Raw genomic sequence first — 20,976 nt, 5'->3', positions numbered from 1 at the left:
ATTTTTACCTTCGAAAATTTAGGTCAATTGCGTGCTGATTTCGTATCAATTTATTCAACTTTTCACTTACTGCGTTGTCTATAGAAAAGAGGACAGAATGAAACCTCTGCAGTAACTATTAACATTTACCGCTATCGGAAAGTCACGAGAGACACGTTGTATGCCATCGATTTATATTCTCAACTATACGCATGTAAGTACGCACAATGTTTTTTTTTTTTTTTTATCGTCACAGAATTTACATTAATCGTGAAAATAGACGAATCCCTCGTGAACACAGCGAGGATAAATACGACGAAGATAGAGACTCTTAATCAACAAATAAAAAATTCTACGCGAATTTTCAACATTTAGTTCAAGGATTTACCACACGTTGTTAAGAAGATAAGTAAAACTGAATTAGAAAGAAAATAAAATTGTAAGGCTAATACATCACTACTAGAAAAAGGAACGAATAGTAGTCAGAGGGAAACAACTAGTTCGTCCATCCGGTCCGACGACCTAGACCGAGTGCCGAGACGACGGGTTACGAGAGGCCTTCACCTTGACCTTGAAGAGCACCGACCGTCCTAGCAAAGGTGAACCGGACAGACAAACCGAGAGGAGCCTTTACCTGTCTTGTGTCTGCTCAACTCGCCACGTAAGTATAATGCACGATTTCCGTGCTTATGTAAGTCGAAACATTTTTATCACGTACACGTCATCATCGCGGCCAGAGTCTTACCATTGCCTGCCTCTTCCCCACCCTTTGCCCGATAACGTTGTTCTATGCATCGGCATTTGCGCCATGTTAATACGATCTTACTGTTCATTCTGCTACATGTGACCTTCATTAGCAATTCACTGAATAATGGTTTCTAATTACGCTGATTGAGAGTAATATATTTGTATTTCATTTACTGCCGAGTTACGCGTTAGCTTGGCATTCTTCCCCTTCTAATCGAGCCATCCTTTGTAATTGGTTTTAAATAAGCGACTAAGCAACACAGAGCCACTCTTCATGTTGGTAGAGTTTTAATTAGAATCGCACGTTTACAGTCAATGATAGATTCCAATTGACCGTAATAAACCTTTTAAAATAACTTCTGACAATTATACGCTAATTTAGAAGAACGAATCAGTCGATACAAGTAACGCTTCGCTGGCCGTCATTGATTGAATCATTACGATCAAGATCTTCTATAATATTCCTATCGAGCCAAGTTATCGAAACTTTCTACGATTATCAATTATCCGCAACGCATTTATCCACGAATGTGCCTAGTACTATCTAATAACATTTCTTACATTGGTTTGAAAAAAAATGGCTATCGGGATAAAATTTCTTTTAACGTCTGACGGATCTCAAACACCAGTTGTCGAGTCACACTCGCCCAGCAGCATTCCATTTTCAGGGTCATCGGCAATTTTCGCATGTTTCAATCACTCGATTACGCGTCCCCATGATTTCGTTAGTATGTTACGGAACTAATTACTATCTACATTTCGTTAGTATGTTACTTCGGCGAGTTTTCCTGATCGGCTGCAAACAAATTAAGAACAAACCGTATGGTATCAAACGGCTACGTACCGATACGTTATCAAGCAACCATATGTCGCCCGAAAGAAACTCGACTGATATCTTCAATAAATGTAAATAAAAAGATAACCATGATTCATAATCGTACAACAAAAAATCCTCGATTATTTTAAATTAACTTTCAATGGTGCGCATTTTGTATGCGGAATTTTAATTCAAAATTATGTCACCTCCGAAGAATCGCCATTTGTTACATAATTACACTGGGTCTTTACGTAGATTGATATTTTTATGGAAACAGCTAAAGAGATGGAATTCACGGACAGATTTGCTTCATGTACTGAATATCGTCACGGATGCCATATTCCGGACATTCTATGTATCTTTTTACATTGTATACATTCTATGCATTTTTGCAATTTTAATTTTCCTAATTACAACAATTCGGATATCTTATATATCTTTGCATATTATGTACGTATATATCTATGTGTATATCATCGCATATATAAATTTTCTATAAATGAATAAATCTTCATAAATAACCTAAGCTGAGTGGCACGTTTAAATTAACCAGAGATAAAAAGAAAAGAGAGAGAGAGAAAGAGAATTATGTCACGAATCGTTTTTTTCCCAGATATGGTCAGAATGCATAACTCGAAAGAAGGGAAACTTGAGGAACGACTTTCTTCGAGACGTTTCAAGAGATTTCGTTCCTTTCAAGGAAGTAACGACAAGATGCGCGTCGACATTTCGCGAAATCGGACAAGTGCTCGAGAAGAGTCGAGTTACTCTCACGATACGACGCACGATGCTCCGTGTCTAACTCACGGAAGACCACCCATAAACTGGACAAACGAGTCGAAAGGGAATTGAATCTGAACAAGTAATTAGCGCTGTAGTCGTTCGCCAAAGACTCTCCTCTATCGTTTCGTTCGCACGACTCTTTTTCTCTCGGACAATATATATAGCCCATAATCTACTTTTCTTCTAATATCGCACGCAAGCTTGCCAAGTGTCTAGATGATTAACGATACCGCGATATGCATCAACGGTGAGCGATTTGCAGCAGCACGCTAGAATCGAGCATGGTAAATCGTACAGAACGTGGACAGGGAGGTAATGAGCTAATTCCATCACTAAGTTAAGCGACCAAACGCAAGAAATGCCGGACAGTCGAGTAATTTTCTTTGATCGTTCCTGGAATTCTTACGACGACCATCGTCGAGAAAATATGAGATACCGTCACCTTCCATGCATACAGTGTCCTTGAGCAGCGTTCCAGAACTAACCTTTCCCAGTATTGTGAGAGCAATACTTGGAAAATTGCGACCACGACTCTTATACAGCAGCTTACCAAAGCATTCGGACATTCGTGAAATCTTTTATGAATATATATATATATATACAGATGTATTACGTATATTATACGAAACATTTTTCAAATTCATTGCATTTGATTGGAAGGTAAATTTGGAAAACAGTCTTTGCAACGTCGTCTGTACTCTTCGATTTATGGAGCTGATCAATGTCGCTTCTGAACAAGTAAGACCAATCCTTAGCAACAGGATCATGACAGTCACATCCTGCCGCAAGTACTAAATACAATGAAATTCCAAAATGCTTCACATAACAGACACACGCGCGCAACATACACATACAAAAGCCTTCTATGCTAATTGCTACCACATGCTACCACCGCAGATCGTACATTCGTAGATTACACTCGATATAAAACCGATAGAAAAGAAAAAAGAAGGTACAATCGAAAGTTGCTGTGTATCGATCGGAATGGAATGTGATGGAAATAGTTGTTGGATGTTGATCGAAATAAAATAGTCAAGACGTCGGCAGTACGCGAGGCAAATTAGCATGTCGCTCATTGACATCGAGGTATATAGGTTGAAGCATCGTATCGTGGCGATAGCGAAGGCAGTCACACCCTGCTGACTAAAGTGACGTTAAGTAGGCCTTTGCATTTAACATCATTGGCCTCCACACGTCGCGGCATTGGCTGGCTGAGTAACTCGCTCGTTCCAGCCGTTCTACGGAGTTCTGTGTCTGTCAGGTTTATGTAATCGGGTAATGGAACGTGGGCGAGGTCGTCCATCCTGCCTTTCCTCGCGTCTTCGACCATATTACGTGAAACGTCGATGGACGCCTGATGGATTCGTTCTGGTCAACGAGAAGTGTGAAGAACCCTTCAACAACGATCATTACAAATACCGGTGCTCGTTTGACACGATTCCCGTGTCTTCACAGTGAGAAACGATGTTGTTCATCAGACGTATAAAAGACGACTAAAACCGCATTCTTCGATAAACTAGCGATTCTTTGTGGTTTCTCTGCCTAGTGTTTCTACATAGTAAGATTGCTGTCACCGTGATGAAACTGTTGGTCGAATCATTTGTGGAAAGATTAACACACCGACGTATGTTCCAAATACCATTTAGTCATATTCCATCTACGTTACCGAATAAGCAATTTCGCGGAGCACAATGGAAATCCACCAAGGTGAACGACCTAGCCGAACCGCTGTCGATATCTAGAAAACCGTTCTCAGAAGTTTCCTCGTTTGTTAGCATTCGATCTGCAATGTCGATTGCACAAGGGTCGGCCGAGGAGAAAGCCTCGAGGCAAGTTCGTGTACACGTGGGTGGTTTCGGTGTCTCGAACGCCGATTAGAGAATTAGGTGTCTTATTGTACCGGGCGAGTCGTTTAACCCCGGCACTAGTCGATTATCGACGAACCAATCGCGTATTTATCGGAACGTGTTTAACCATACGAAACGTCCAAACAACATCTGATAGCATCGACTTGTCGCCGTTAAGAATCAATGAGATTTTTAAGCATCGCCGACTACGTATCTTTATCTCTGATCGGACGCACGACAGGCCACCGAACATAAAAAGGATACCAAAAACACAGAACAGGACCAATGAACGATACCATTTGGAACTATACGAAACCGCATTGATAAATAGCTGTTTCTAGAATTATCTCCAGATGCACGCAGTTCGAAAAACAGATCAACAAGAATAAAACGTAGTTAACGTGTCCGTCAGCGAAACCGTGTCGTTTCAGTTTATCGATGTTAATTACAGTTATAACTGACGATCTATCGGAAATCGTGATCTATAAATGAAGGTCATAAATCGAACACGTCGTTCGAGCGATCGCCTATTTATCGAGACACTTTAATTAATCACGCAGAGTGCCTCCAATCATAGCAATGTATGATTAAATGAAAATAAGCTAGAGAACTGGCATAAGAGAACAAACGTCCGTGGCGATGCTAATTAAGCCATATAGAGGAACGATAACGTATCCTGTTCCAAATATTGCCACTGTCTCTACGAATCTAAGCTCACAGACACTCCGTCGAGAAAAAGCACGAAAGCCATTCGGGCCGCGCGCGCGAGCTTGCCAAGCAATTAAAAGGAATTTAACGAGCCCCTTATCTTCGAGCGGAGTGCGATTCAGAAAATTAGTCGGACACGCTTAAGGAAGCTCATCGTTTCCGCGGGAAGTTTAATACCTCTCTACCACGAAATTGAAGAATTCCATCGGCGATTGACCTTCCTTTTCCCCTTTCTGTACTCCTCGTGCATATATACGAACACGTCACGGTGGAGTCTAACTTATTCAACGTGGAAATAATGGAAATAATTAAAGTTCTTCTGTTCACGGATACTAATGAGTAGCCGAAACGGCTTGCTGCGTCTTTTAATATGACTCTGGCCGTGTATCTCGCTCGTGATTCGCGCGGACACGTTTTAACAAGGTCGTTCTACATACAATTATTACGTGTTTTTACTAACAAGCTTACTAACAACTATCCATCGTCATTTATAAACCTATATATTACACGTACTTTTTTATCATATTATCGAACGTTATCGACTAAATAGCGAGATACTATAATCAAAGGAAATTTCAATCAAAATATGTGATAATTCTATATTCGTACGTAATAATTCTTGGAAATATCGTACACAAACTGCTTACGATTTTTCCAAGATACTACGAGTCTTTCGACAACTCTAATTTACCAGTAAATAATGTTCGTAGCCGCTCAGTCGGATAAATTGATTTAAGATATGGACTCGATTGGTATTTGTCCATTTTCATTCCTTGTTTCCTAACTTTGTGCGCAATGCTTGATCAAGGAGAAGGTAATTCTGGCGTGCTTTTGGTGTTAAAGATCGATACCAAAACGCAATCAGGGTACGATTAGCCGGCCGTACGTGGGAGCTGTTCAAATATAACAGCGAGAAATTATTGGCCGAGATAACAGGCTACACAGTACCGTTTTCCCCGGCATGGATTCTGCGATTACCGATACGAACTTAAGATCGGTGGCGCACCTCCTATCGTGAGAAACTTTCTCAGGAATTAAGCCTTCTCCCTCGACCTGTACGCGAGTGTCACGCCGTCTAGGTGTCCCACCTGAACACGCCTATCCTTCAACCTCGAAAAACCGCAACGGGATGCTTGCAAATTGCGTTCGTTAACCCTCTTTGCACCGGTATCAGCTTCGATCTAGCTATCTCGGTCGGCTTGGAATTAAACCCTGTGAAATGTCCTCGGCATGGGAACGAGGCATCGTACCGATCTCGCGTAACGTTTTATTCGTTGCACCGTTGAAATTGTCGAGACTCGTTTAGACGACGGCGACAGAATTCTGTCACGAAACGATGAACGCGTTAATCGTCGTGCTAATAGCACACCGTATTGAGGCGCTGTCATCGAGAACCGAGGCAAAAAAGAGAACGATTTGTTTTTCATCGTGGTCGATTCGCAATGTAGCGGATGTAAACATCGCGTAAAACGAGTAAAATACAAGTTTAATTCCCGTGACCGAAAGCGGTCGAGTACGAAATATTAACACAGTGCAAGATCTCCTTATCCTCGAATCATCGGATTGCTCGTTGCAAGAATCGCTCGATCCTCGAGGATCACCATACGTGGCGATAATTACATTAATTTTCTTCACGCGGCATGAGCTCTCGTATAAACAAACAGAAAAACTTGCAGCCAAGATGAAACTTTAATTAGCGAATCTCAGCAACTGGATCTCTCGTTACGAGGAATAGAATGGAAGCAACAACCGATACGAATTACCGTAACTTACGACTTGCCGATACGAAAAAAGGCACGGCCAGTTTTTATGTGAGACGATTATATACATTATACGTATTAAACTCACCGCGCGCAAGACTAACTAAGTTTACACTGAAACCGTCGTTGGAAGATCAGCTTTTATTTGCTTACCTGAAATAAACAAAACATATTTTGATTAACACGTACACAATAATCAAGATTAGAAGAATAATAAAACATTCGACTTAATAAACAACTCGAACTAGCCAACCAATCAAACAGCCATATATCGCGGAACACCACATCGGATCACCATGCTTGATAAAGAGTAACGCCTTTCGCGGAGCCTAGAAAGCCTCGACCATCCCATTAGAAACGCACGAAAACAGTCTCAATAACGTCAATTAATAATACCACACGGAACTTTCTATTATATATTACTGACGAGGCTAACCGGTAACCCTAACGTGATCGTGACCGCGATTTCTACGCCAAGTTTTCTGAGAAACGACACAATCCGCCTAATATGATATACATAGGCACTCGCCGATTTACCCAGCTAAGTTTATGCATTTCTACGAACGTCGGCTTGAAGCGGATCTCCGTGATCTTCGTGTATCGTATCGTTCCATACACGGCGATCAAATCATCGTAAAAAGCGTACAACGTACCAATTCAGTTTAGTTTCACGCTACGCTTCGTCGTGTATACGGGTAGCCTCCGGAGAAATATATGCAAACTCGAGGAGTCGATTTGTTCGATTTCCGGATTCGATATCTATACCGATTATTTTTTTTTTTTTTTTTTTTTTTTTTTTTTTTTTGTGGCAATATCGCACACGCATTACACTACGAAGATGGAATCAAGCGTAGCTATGGTCGAAACGATTACAGTCGATATATCAATGATTGGTCTCGATATTCCCCGTCCGTTTTCTCCGTCACGCGATATTACCGCCTCTGGCTACCGAATTAACATCAGTAAAAATGTCCGATCTTTTTTTGAAAATATGAAGATACCATTGAATATCATTTTACATTAATAAAACTGAGAGGCTCGAACGAACTCTATATAATGGCAAGTTTTATTAACTACCGCGATATTGTACACTTATATGTAGATACATATTAATACATTTCGTGCCAGGTAAATGAGAATATTTGTTTTTCATACAATCAGTTTGCAGCTAGTAACATAAAAGTATATCTTCCTCCTATTGATTGAAATATTTTTTGTAAAGAATAATTATCAATTTAAATATAGAAACTTTCTTCTCAAATACATGACATTTTACGTAATAGGATTAAGTAAAGGAATATACACATGAAAAACACGTACGTTGCGTGACCGACGCGAAACATCTACATAATTTGCATTTCCTTGCAATACTTGATTACAGCTCGTATTCATTTGCGCTTCGCATATACTGCATATACAATCGTATATTTTATCCTTTCATTAATTTGTTAAACATCTGGAATCTTCATCTTGTGAATTGGATAATATGGCAATCAATTTAGATTTCTCTAACAATGAAAGAAACTACCTACTGCAGTCTAGTACAGACGAACGGATCTATATAATTTTGTAACACGGCGTAATAGCATATTAACTGCGCACATAATTATCTACGTATTTAGATACAATTTGAACAGTCAACGGTAATTTTCATGTTGCAGTTAAAAGAATGAAATTTTTGCATGATCTTAATTCGACGGTCAAAGACCGTACGTATAAATGTGATATTTATAAAATTTTATTTGCTTTATAAATATGATATTTCTTTCCATTCGTGGTAAATTCACCTATCGACTCTGGCCAGCCTGAGACTTTGTAGACCTCGAATACTCGTTTGTTCGTAGCGTTTCGTGCTCGTTACATCTTGCCACGGGTCACGAAGGCGTAGGGCAAAACGGGGAATGATGTAACGCAAAAATACGAGCGCGAACGAGGAGCGGGCACTCGCGGCAAATTAGTCGGCTTCTAACGAGAGAGGCGCAGCAATTTGTTGAGCGTTCCACGCAAATAGCTGTGCGAATAGGTCAGCCGTGTAACGCGAGCGCCGACCAGCCACGCAACGCTACGCGAGATCGGGCTACGTAAAATCGATTTATTATCGAAAACACGTCAAAGACCGACGGCCCGTTCGAGATTCCTCGATCGACTAATGCCATTTATATTCCGTCTCTTTTTCACTCCTTCTCTCGGTATTTAAACTTTCGGAGAGAAACCCCAGATTGCGCAATTGCAATTAATTAAAGCGCGCCGCGTTGGAGAACCATTAGGACGAGCGATCATACCGTATTTCGTGAAGAAATAGATTCGATGGAATTTTGTTACGTCGACGTGTGTTTCACCGGACACGTTTCTAAAATTTCCTCGCTTCTCGAGCGTAGTTTAGCTTAGCTCGCTATAATTGAATGCAGATTTACACCCGGCTCGGAATTAACGTGCAAACTCGAGTAATTGTTTGCAGGCATTTGCTAAATGTTGTAGCAATATCGTTGAAACACATGATTAGAGCGGACACGTGATTTACAAGTGACAATATTAGAGTGTGATTTAGCTACGATACGCGAAATACGTAATATTTGTAGATAATAATGAAAAGGGGAAACTAATCTAATTCGAATCTAAGTCAGACACAAAGTACGAGACCACAGTGACATAAGAGTATGATAACTATTGCTCAATATGTGTGCCAAGTCTCTTCCATGTATATAGTCGCAATTGATTCAATTCAATTCCTACAGCTGAAACTATTTATGCAATATGGGAAATTTAAATAATTTTTCTAGTGACACAATGGAAGAAATTTCAGGAATTAGTTTTCGAACACGTATGAAATATTTTTGTTTTTGTTTTTATTATGAGTTAAAAAATGTTGTTAATATATCCTATTATTTTAGTAAACATCAAAAGCATTTAACTCTACAATAAGAAAGAAAGTAAAGAAGATAATCATAGTAGCGATATTAAAATCACAATATTATACAGTGTTTACGTAATATCAAAACGTATCAGATTTAAACGAAATTTCAAGTGTCCGAAAAATAGCAAATTCTGTATGGATCTATTATATAAACCTTATCTAATTATGTAAGCTTCTCCCTGGTATAACAGAGATTAAAATACTCAAATAGCATACATAGAAAAAAATACATTCTTTGTAAAAGAAACTGCTACAAAAAAAATAACTGACCTTTACAAGAGATCATGGTTGTGAAGTCAAATATTTATTATTCAGCAGTCTTTGATCGGGACTTTATATAATCTTCTTTAATAATATGTCTGACAATTTCGTGAATTCCTATTGACTTTGTAAACCGTTCTGTAGACCGTGAAACAACATCGACTGTCATACAGCGAAATCGCGAAGCTTCCCGAAAAGAGGAAAACATTGCCCGGAAACGAAATCATATTGCCTCGCTATACGATGACCCCGATCATAAACAAAACATGATCGTAACGAAGATATCTCGAGCGAATATCTGCAAACTGTGTCTTATTCGTACTTTCGGCTTCAGCTTAGTCCACAATGGTCATATCGTAGTGATTTTCACTTCCCAATTCCTTCCGAAAACCTTCCAAAAATTACACATGTGAACCTTACTCGAGAAATACTCGGATAAGGTACATATATTGTAGTACGTGGAATACAAAATGTTTGGTCTGGGTGTGTTTTCTTGGGGATACCTTAGGTCGCCAAAGCCAAGAAGGAGGGTCATTTTTTACAAAAATGAACGATTTTAAAAATTCGACAGAGTAAGCCGTACAATCGATTAAGAGTACCAAATTCTAAAAAAGATACTGTCCATATCCATGAGAACATCACGCATCAATAGGTCGACCGAAATTTTTTATGCCCTATTTCCATGTAAAACGACTCCCATTTTCGACTTCGGCAATCTCAAAAAAATCGTGCAAAAATATCATTGTAACCGAATATTTTACAGTGCGGATACTATACTAGAGCTTAAATACTTCTTAAATCGTATCCAAATTCGCCCATTGATTTTCGAGATTAGCCGACCGAACTTACCGGGAACTTTATTTTGTACTATATACATACTATAGATCGTACGAATCAAAATATGAATATGTTAATATACGTGCACCGATGTATTAAATTAAAAGTTACCGATTAATACACGGGTATATTAATTACACGTGTAATAGAGACCTCTAATTAGAATCCATAAACTACCAATTTATTTATGCTACAGAATGAATGTAACTATACCCTATGGAAATTGAAGAGTTTACTCTTTAAAAATTCTTCAATTATTAATATTTACTTGCTATAAAAACCGTAACTATACGCTTTTCTATACCTGACACTTTTACCAACGTTCTTAAAACACGTGGTTATAAGAAATATATTTACAAGTGACAATATTCCAATAGACTTGAAGCACGATACATGAAATACATAACACTTGTCAATATCGCTTTTCTAAACGATCTAATGTAATTTGATTCTAAGTTATAGACAAAATACGACACTGACATTGCGCTGTAACAATTTGTAGCCTTTTATACGTTTGTCTGGCTGCTTTCAATCACAGATACATACATATTTAACGCCACTCACATGATTCATGATACGTGTTTCTAATATTCAATTACGCGGCGTGAAGTCACTGATTACGCCGCGGAACGCGCGCACATTACAAAGTACGGAATAATAATTCTCTTCTGGCCAACATCCGCTCGCCACAGCTCGCGTGTGGGACGCGTTACCGCGAGAATCGTTTCCGCGTTTCGGCCCGTTGCCAGTTATGCAAATGCAATTAGAGTAACGGACAGATGACAATCGAGTGCAGAAATTAATCAGATCTCGATTAATCAGATGACTTTTAGTCACCGATCGTATCAACTGAGGATAGTTCATGGACAATACTTCAATTATTGCGATTCAAAGGGTTATCTGAATAATCTTTTGACTCAAATTGGAAATGTACTGTTACCTTGAAGTGAAAGATTGGTAATGTTATATTAGTCAAAATGATTAATTCGCAATTTTTCCTAAAAATTTTGTAAATTTAAGATGGTGTATTTCTGGAGATTCTTTAATGGGACATATTATCAAGCAGAGGAAGGTAATTGAGGAGCTCGTGACAAAAGCGTGACAAAAGAGTACATTTGTTGGATTTAATTTTAAATTATAAGTGCAAAAAAAGGTACTTTGTTGACAAAATTCAATACAAAACGAGTCTATTGTATACAGAAAAAGAATCTATGCTTCTCGTTACATTATGCAGTATGCAAAATTCATACTTTAGCCATTGATAATACTATCAATGACTACTTTATCTGGGATCGATAGCACATACAACAGTGATGTATCCTTCTGGTTACCACTTAGAATATTTAGAAAGAAAAAGTATGGTTTGCATCAACCTTACACCCAGTCGCCGATTAAATCATGCTTTCGGCCAGGTCCGAGCCAAATTTACAGTGGAGAATTTACATGCGTTCAACGGGATTTCGCTTATCGGAAGAAACACGACGAATGCACGAGAGGATTACCGAGATAGGAGAAAATTGAAGAAAGGTAATATAAAGTTAGAAGGAAGAAACGTCCGCGGAGGCTCTCCACTTACCGAAGCATTTCAACGGTGTAATCTATGATCTCGCGAAATCTAGACTATCACGAGAATGGCGCATACAAAAGGAAAAGGCAGCTGTACTTTTCTGGCCTAGCCTGAAAAGCACGAGGAACAATGCCCCGTGAATCGCGGCGCGACAATGCACGCGTAGAATGCTTTGGCTCTTTCTAGATTTTGGTTTGTCGTATCGTAACGCTGCCAGCGTGCGGATCTGGATCAACGTATATTGTACTTATACTTCTTTAAATATATTTCTATTACACGTTCATTCACGCGTTGTTCTAGCGGATAACCTCAACACGCTTCAAGCTGCTTATAGAGCAACTAAAATTTTTTTGTTAGTGTTAGTGCTTAGTACCAAGTACTAAGCACCAAGCACCAAGCACCAAGCACCAGGCACCAGGCACCAGGCACCAGGCACCAGGCACCAGGCACCAGGCACCAGGCACCAGGCACCAAGCACCAAGCACCAAGCACCAAGCACCAAGCACCAAGCACCAAGCACCAAGCACCAAGCACCAAGCACCAAGCACCAAGCACCAAGCACCAAGCACCAGGCACCAGGCACCAGGCACCAGGCACCAAGCACCAAACACCAAGCACCACGCACCACACACCACGTTCCACGCACAAAGCACTAAAGTACTAAAGCACTTCAACTTCAGATTCAACCCCAAAGTACTTTTTAAAAAAAAAGTACTTTTAGTACTTTTTAGTACTTTTTAGTACTTTAGTACTTTTTAGTACTTTTTAGTACTTTTTAGTACTTTAGTACTTTAGTACTTTAGTACTTTAGTACTTTAGTACTTTAGTACTTTAGTACTTTAGTACTTTAGTACTTTAGTACTTTAGTACTTTAGTACTTTAGTACTTTAGTGCTTTAGTACTTTAGTACTTTTTAGTACTTTTTAGTACTTTTTAGTACTTTTTAGTACTTTTTTAGTACTTTAGTTAGTGTTAGTGTTAGTGTTAGTGTTAGTGTTAGTGTTAGTGTTAGTGTTAGTGTTAGTGTTAGTGTTAGTGTTAGTGTTAGTGTTAGTGTTAGTGTTAGTGTTAGTGTTAGTGTTAGTGTTAGTGTTAGTGTTAGTGTTAGTGTTAGTGTTAGTGTTAGTGTTAGTGTTAGTGTTAGTGTTAGTGTTAGTGTTAGTGTTAGTAGCACGAGGCTTAAAGGACAGTGTTGTCTCTATTACAAAACACGCACGTTTCATGTTAATTGGTGAAGTAACTTTACATGTGAGAACGACGAATATAATTTCTCTTTAATTGACAGAACTGCTGATCTGTTCAAACTCTAACCTTAAAGACAAGTATCTATTTAGAAGCTACACGAGGAAAATATAATAATACGAATACACAATGATGATGACAGGATAAAATTACACACCGTTGCAGTTTCACGTAAGCAACGGGTAGATGCCGGCCTCAAGATAAAGCTACCACGAATCGCGACAATCAACGAACAAATATTTGATTTTACCCGTCAAACATGACGGAGCGTACCAAGAAACGATACCACGAGCACGAGGCCTTTTGATATATTCGAAAGGTGAACACGATGCAAAGCACAAATTTGGAACCAGCCTTCCGATGTGTAAAAATCTTCACATTCCCAAAGTACCAGTACAAGTACAGAAAGGAAAACAAGGTGCCAGCTGTGCTTCGATCGAAAGCCGTTAGAACAATGCTAAGTAAACGTAACAATACGACCAATTCTGTGCTTGCACAAACGAACGACATGAAACGTGTTCCTTTGAGCAAACGATGAACATGTACGGGGATGGAGGAAGAGAAACGTTTGGTTTTTTAAATGTGCAGTACGGCTTCTGTTATTGACCTAGGCCACGACTTATGAACACGCCTTGCGGCAGCATGCGTCACTCATCGAGCAGGGCACGTGCGACGTCTTTGAATAATCGCTAGGGTGGATTACGAGTTATTCGTGCGATGTGTCGTTGTGACCATAGGGCAATGAGCCAAAGACCACTGATTCACTTATCTCGCAAGATCTTGCGTTCAAACGTAAAATGCAAGATAGTTTGCTTGATGATTCATTTGCGAATCTGTACGGTCACTTCGTTAAGCTTCATTTACAATGATTCGTTTAATATGCAGAACACTTACAAATGCAAGTAAAATTTGTTAATTTTGCTACTGCATTACACGATCAGTGTTTAATTTGAGAGAAACTCAGTGGTTAATACTTTTGCTGATATTGACGTATAAACTACATCATTTCGATCATTTAACAATACGCAGTTGTGTTGATGCAATTATTGCGATTTTGTTTCTGTTTATAGAATAATTTAGAAAGACAATCGACAGTATATTGGAACAAACATTATTGCTTAAAATAAAGACACATCCCTAATGAAAAAGATACAGGATGATTCTAAAAAGGAAGTAGCTGTATTTTGAAATTTCATCTAGTTCGACTCATTTAAAGCGGAACGCTAGTTTTTAGTTAATCCCATCAAACGATTCGCCACGTTTACCGAACCATTTTCATGCTTTCTATAGTTAAAAAAAAATTTCGGGTCAATTGCTGAAGCACGTGTCCGGGTTGTGAAAGCGGCGGAAGCCATGTCGGAACCACGTCGAAACACGACAAAGGATCTCGCCTTGCTGCCGCCTTAAAAAGCACGATAATATCAAGGAGACAACAGAGTACGGACATATGGCCTTTGTTCCACCGTGAAACCAGTTCTCAATGCAACGTACAAAGAATTTCATCGTGAAATCGATTAGTCGGTAAATGGTCTTTGCCTGATTCGTACCTCGTAACAATGTCACTGGTGTCACGGTGGTTCGGAGCGCTAAATAGCTCGTGGAATTTTTATCATCGCGGTGAATTAAACGGCAGGACGCTCGTTTCGTGTACCGTTGTCTGTTCTGTACAATTTAACGGAATAATCCATAGGACCGGTTGAACGTTGCGAGACTGCAAACTCGCCGCGACGAATTCAAACTGAAAGTTTCTCGACCAGTTTGCATAAAAACTTCCGCTCTGACAATAACGGTCGTTCGCATAATTATTCTACCTTTTTCCTCCATTTTCTATCGAACAGTGAACATATTATTATACAAGGAAATAGCTAGATTCTTCGAAAACATCGATCGTGTTTTCTAGCACGTGTTTCCATGAACTTTGCGTTACATTCAGCAATTTTCTAAATAGAGAAGGAACGTACGTGTGTTTTACGTACGTGAAGCTAGAGAACAGTTGCAAAAACTAGCGAACGATCGATAGCAGCATTACAAAGTTACCCTATAATAAACGTTCAGGGAACGTGAAACGTAACGTTTGTTTGCTACTTACGTTGCATTAATCATGCCTCTGCTACTTTTAGTGTCATTGGAGAAAATAATTGTGTCACACTGCGTGAATATGCAAGTTGATATGATATGAAATTGGTGTGAAATGATAACTAGGTCTCGTTATAGAACAGCTAAGTTAAAAAGAAACGGTAATCCATTTACACGAAGGTTTGTTGTGTATCACATACCTAAATCAGTTTGACCGTAGTCAGCAAGCATCGCCACGACCATTGCGAGCACTCACGAGTCTGCCTGGATGAACTGTTTCACACCAAACATCGTTTAAAATCGAACGTGACGACGAATATAACAATTGTAACTAATCGAAATATCTCGTCGAGAGGAAAGAGGAGACGAAAATCCCGATGACAGCAACTGATTGACCGAAAAAGGTAACTAGGACAAATTGAATATTAAAGACGGATTGAACGTAAGCGATGAATCATCTGCCTAGAATAACGTGTAGGCACATATTGTCATAGAAACTCTACGTCCGACAGTTTCTTCGTTTTCCATTATCGACTCGAACAAATACCTCTCCGAAATAGCACGAACTCGTAGATCGCGATAACCTTAGATCTTTGCAAACGATTCTTCCTTAAGGAACAAATAATGGCACGAGGTTAGAGATCAAGAAGCCGTGTCTCCTCTTTCCTTGCGGAATAGAACGAGTAGCATACGCGGAAAAATAACGTCGAACATGTGCCGTACCAACAGACGACTACTTTCTCGATTGTCTCGCGTGTCTCGAGAATGCGAGAGCGGGAATTCCGTCGGCTCGCGTCCTTGACTTTCGCGTGGAAGACGCGTAACTGGTTCGTCCCGCTCGTCCAGGATCGCGATGAACGAGATTCGTTCTACGACTGCGTGAAGCTGAGTGCGGCCTCCACGATGAATCAACCCCCTTCCCTCATGTCGAGTCGATGCACCATGCTTCCCCCTTCCTCTCTTTCGCCTTCTCGCCACCTCCACCCCCCATAACCGCTTCGCGGACCTCTACTCCGCCCCTTCACCTTCGCGATTCTTTCACCGTCTTAGTAAACGTACCAACGTGGCCGTTGCGTCGCGACGCCAGGCGTCTGACCAACCAACACAACCCTGCTCCAAGAACCACGAAAAGATAAATATTTCCCGTATACCTTTAATTTATTAATCGGAGAAGACGAATTAACTCGCCGCCCGATTTCGCTCAGTTTTCTCGAAGATAACGAAGGCCATAAAATAAGTCTATTTAAAAATAGAATTGCCTTCCTATCGCCTGTAATTTCTTTATTTATAGATGTCCTATTTTTTTACTGTGTCGTTTCATATTTGTTTTAAACAAATTACGTTCCATTTACATTTAAAAGAACTGAAATTCAACTAAAACTGATTTTCTTTGATATCTATGTATTGATTCCATAATTGTAATAATGTCGACAGTGACGAGGGAATCCGTTTAACAGATTAATCCACAAATTCCTTTAATGTTCTACTACTCATTCACTTTTCCCCTCGCACGTCAAACACACGCACACCTATACATATATCTAGAGACGGAGGTAACTGAATGTCTGCCAGGATCAATGAACCGTTCAACAATTGTTTCGCCTCCAGCGAAATCATACGACGCATAGAACAGCTATCGATTCTCTAATAAACGAGAAACATTTATAATTCTTCGATGGGCTATTAAAATCGCCAAAAGTCTAAGAATCTAATACTCGATCGAGTAGCACACAACGCAATAGAAACTTTAGATGTATTTATTCGTTATATTCCAATGCATTATCCTGAATTTCTAATAAAGTAAATTAATTGTTGTAAGTTTCTTAAATCGCCCCTGCACTGTTCGAAGAAAGCGTTAGTCCTCTCTAGCGTTACCCATACGCACCAGACATTGGAGAGGTTACGGAAAAAGCAAATTGAGATAATTCAAGACAGAATATTACTGGCGGAATTTCTGTCAGGCCGAGTGCTATAGGAAGACGAGGGAAGGATGCATACAGAAGGTACGAAGGTTGCGTACCGTCTGCGGATGCAGGCAGCTCTTCTTTTTTCAGTCGAGCCCTGGGACATCGTGTGACGACACTAAACAGGCAACGTGCCAACGACTGAGTCAAGCAATGCGTCAAGAACGCGCGCAGGAAGCACCTAAAAGTTGGAGAATCGTGGCCCCGTCCCTACGACACGCGACATCTGGTCGGTTTTACGATTCCTAGGAATTTTGTATCGCCAGCCCTAACAAAATATATGTATATCGTGCACGATATATATACATCGATTTTAAACAAAACGTCACGTTGCCGGAGAAAAATATTTGTACATTGAAGTTAAGTATGCTCGAATATAACGCGAATGCTTCTTCTATTCACATTCTGACTATCCACCGGCGAGACTATAATTATCACATGCCTGAGGTTCGTAGGCTAACACGTTCAAATCGCCACTCTTATTCAGCTTTCCCTAAATATAACTTACGTAACGAGAACTAGCTTCAGTGACGCGCGATATCCAAACTTTCCGAAACATAACAGTCACGCAGAATTTTGGCAAAAAATATGATTTCCTCTGCGATGCATTATTTGGACAACGTATAAACTAAGGTTTTTTGAAATATTTATTAATCCTTAAAATCCATGATTTCCAGCTGAGCTTATTCCTATGACTCGAATTTATTCAACTTCCCGCTATTTTCACGTTCCACGTCAAAGTTACTACCAGTTTCACAGTCATTTTAAATCGATACTAGCTTAATCGACTAGATAATCGTGTACACACTCAGACATGTAATCGATAAAGCGTAGGTTAAACAGAACTTGGTTAAGATCGTTGTAAATTTCCCAACGTTCTTCTGAATCATCCTCTGCAAACAAAAATACATATTGCAATGATAAGACAAACTTTTACGAACCTTTCGCTTCAAGATCATCAAGTAAGAATTCGCGTGGATGACGAATGATTGAGAATAGAGAGGACGTTTCTGCCAGAATAGTGATAGCAAGAGCGACACGATTCAGAGAAAACACGAATAGACTAGGGCCCATGGTGGAAATTTGGCTGCGCATGGCAAGAATATATGCTGTTCGTGTGAGGTCTCCAAGAGCACATATGATTGAGAAACAAAATCGTTGAAGAGTTGAGAAAGAACCAAAGCTTAAGAGATCCTGGTCGTGTTAATGTGATTATTATTTTCTCAAAATTATTACACAATTCTATACATTTTCGTTGCTTTTCAACGAATATAAAACATTAAATGTATATATTTTTTTCTTTTTTCGATTTAACCTATTGTATTAACTGCGAAGTTCAGTTTGAAAACTCCCTTACGGGGTGCGCAAATAAAATCAAGCAATGAAGAGTATACACGTCGACCGCAGAGTAAATGCTCCTATCATAAAATTTAAGAAAAAAGTAAAGCAAAAAGAGGAATGATTACATTTTTATTGGATAAAATATTAACGAATCATTATTGGAAAAATGTATTGTTATTAAAAACTTAAAAATTGCCAAAAAATTATAAAGTACACAAAACAATTTGAGAAATAGCCGATGCATTGGGGAAAATAATCAACTCAATTTATAAAAAGCAGTACACCGAGCATAACCAAAGAGGATAATCAAATAATCAAACCTTTTTTTTTTTTTTTTTTTTTAGTTTTTATACTAAATGCTAATCTTTTTTTTACACGACGAGTATACACGTCGAACGGAGTTAACTAGTTAAAAAGATACTCGTATCAAAACTCCCATCGAAGCTACGAAATTTGTACAAATTCCTATTTAATTCTGCATATTTTAATCCCTAAGTGGGCAGTAAATTAAATGACAGTCATAATAGAGTTAAATTGTTATTATTTCCATCTTATCGTTATATGTATAGTTCCTATTTTATATTTAACGAGTGCGAAATCTGTCCGCGGTTCTGCGATCATACAATTTCGTTCCAAGGAGTAACGAACGAATACAGTGGGCCGATGACACAGAAATCGTCAAAATTAAGTCCGAGTTGAACAGACGCAACACGTGAAAACGTGGAGTATATGGGTTTCTCGAGAGACATCGAACTTTTCTCCGACGATTTCTCGTGGGGCCTGGCCATCAAGAGATCGCATCCACGCTGCATACCGCATGATCCACGTGCGTTACCGTGGAAGGAAAGTTCCGGTTAGTCACGTACACTGTGTGACGCATGCGCCAATTTAAGCCGTAATAAATCGTACGAACAGCCAATTTGCTCGTTCTTCTATGCACCGAAGTCAGCGGTTCTTTCTACTTTCTGTAGAAATGACATCGATAATCATCTTATCTGGCTAGACACATTGATATCGAATACACTTCGATCGCGAACACATCGAGCGAATCGTGACGTTGAATTTTTACCACGGTCGCGATGATACTCGAAGAACTGGTATGATAGGCGAGATAAAAAAATCAACTTACGTAAGCAGCGCCTCGATTGAGTCTATTAAACCACAGATTACAAATAATTGTCAATATAAATAAATAATGGATTAATAAGTTATTAACAGTTATCTGATTATACCAGGTCTATTATTATGGAACTCTGTATGTAAGTTTTACAGCAGAAGTACGGTTTGTAGCGTTGCTAAACACTACTCATGTTTATAAACATAAGAGCGGCGAAGAATTTATGGAATAACTTAGTGTTTATGTTTACCGCAAAATACTACATATATTTGAAAAGAACGTAGTGTATTCTGTTTACTTACGTACAGAAGGATCGTGACACGACTTGTGAAAACGTTCTTGACAATTTATTTCGAGAACGTCCAATTAATTTCGAAAACATTTAAGTAGAAGGCAAACGCGAGAGTAAATTTTGCTAAATTAACGAAGCTCAAGACTATCGAGAAGATCATTTGCTCGAAAGGTAAGCTATCTATATATAAACGAGGACGTATTGGTTCTTCTCCATAAAAATCGTTCGGTGACGAAGCAACTCTCCGACGAGATTCGACGTCGAAACAAAAGAGGTATACATTGTGGTGGATGAATTTGTCGCGACGATACTAAAGTACGTGTCCATTGCACGAAACAAACAAGTTAGAAGTACGAAAAATGCACGAAGTATCTATCAAATAGTAAAATATTATAATACTATAATATTATAATACAAAGCGAATTATTAACTTAGCATAACTTAGCGTAGACTAATATAACGACGTGAGTAAAGATTGCGACGTTAAAACATAAGGCAGAATGACGAAACGATGCGTAAAAAATCGAATTCGTTATTACTCGTTATCGACGCTTACAATTACAGTCTTAATTACTACCGTGATTATCTCGCGAGTTTCGCTTTTTTCTCTCGCCATACCGAGAGATCTTCAGAGAAACGTCTAGAGCAAGGCAGGAAATGCTGATCGAAAACGGTGTTCGGTCAACGATTACGTAACGGTGTTAAAATAATTAGTGCATATTAC

The 20,976-nt window shown here is 39.2% G+C and overlaps 1 protein-coding gene across 5 annotated transcripts in view; it reads right to left on the bottom strand.

Annotated features, from left to right (window-relative positions):
• LOC126868279 (MAP7 domain-containing protein 1) overlaps positions 1-20,976 on the bottom strand; it is a 207,000-nt gene that overhangs the window by 181,603 nt on the left and 4,421 nt on the right. The window contains exons 1-2 of one of the 5 annotated variants that reach the window (XM_050623577.1): positions 16,262-16,389; positions 15,739-15,811 (exon numbers count right to left, since the gene is read on the bottom strand). The exons of 2 other annotated variants lie outside the window; for them this stretch is intronic. In XM_050623577.1, coding sequence (XP_050479534.1) covers positions 15,739-15,781 — 43 coding nt within the window. In that variant the 5' untranslated portion in view covers positions 15,782-15,811; positions 16,262-16,389. Of the gene's footprint in view, positions 1-15,738; positions 15,812-16,261; positions 16,390-20,976 lie in introns of those variants that run through there. 2 more of the 5 variants (XM_050623582.1, XM_050623587.1) reach the window with 2 other exon arrangements.

This window comes from Bombus huntii, chromosome 8 (assembly GCF_024542735.1).
Source record: "Bombus huntii isolate Logan2020A chromosome 8, iyBomHunt1.1, whole genome shotgun sequence".
Lineage (NCBI taxonomy): Eukaryota > Metazoa > Arthropoda > Insecta > Hymenoptera > Apidae > Bombus > Bombus huntii.
Note: the sequence above shows the minus strand (reverse complement) of the source record. Positions and strands in the feature narration are given on the sequence as shown.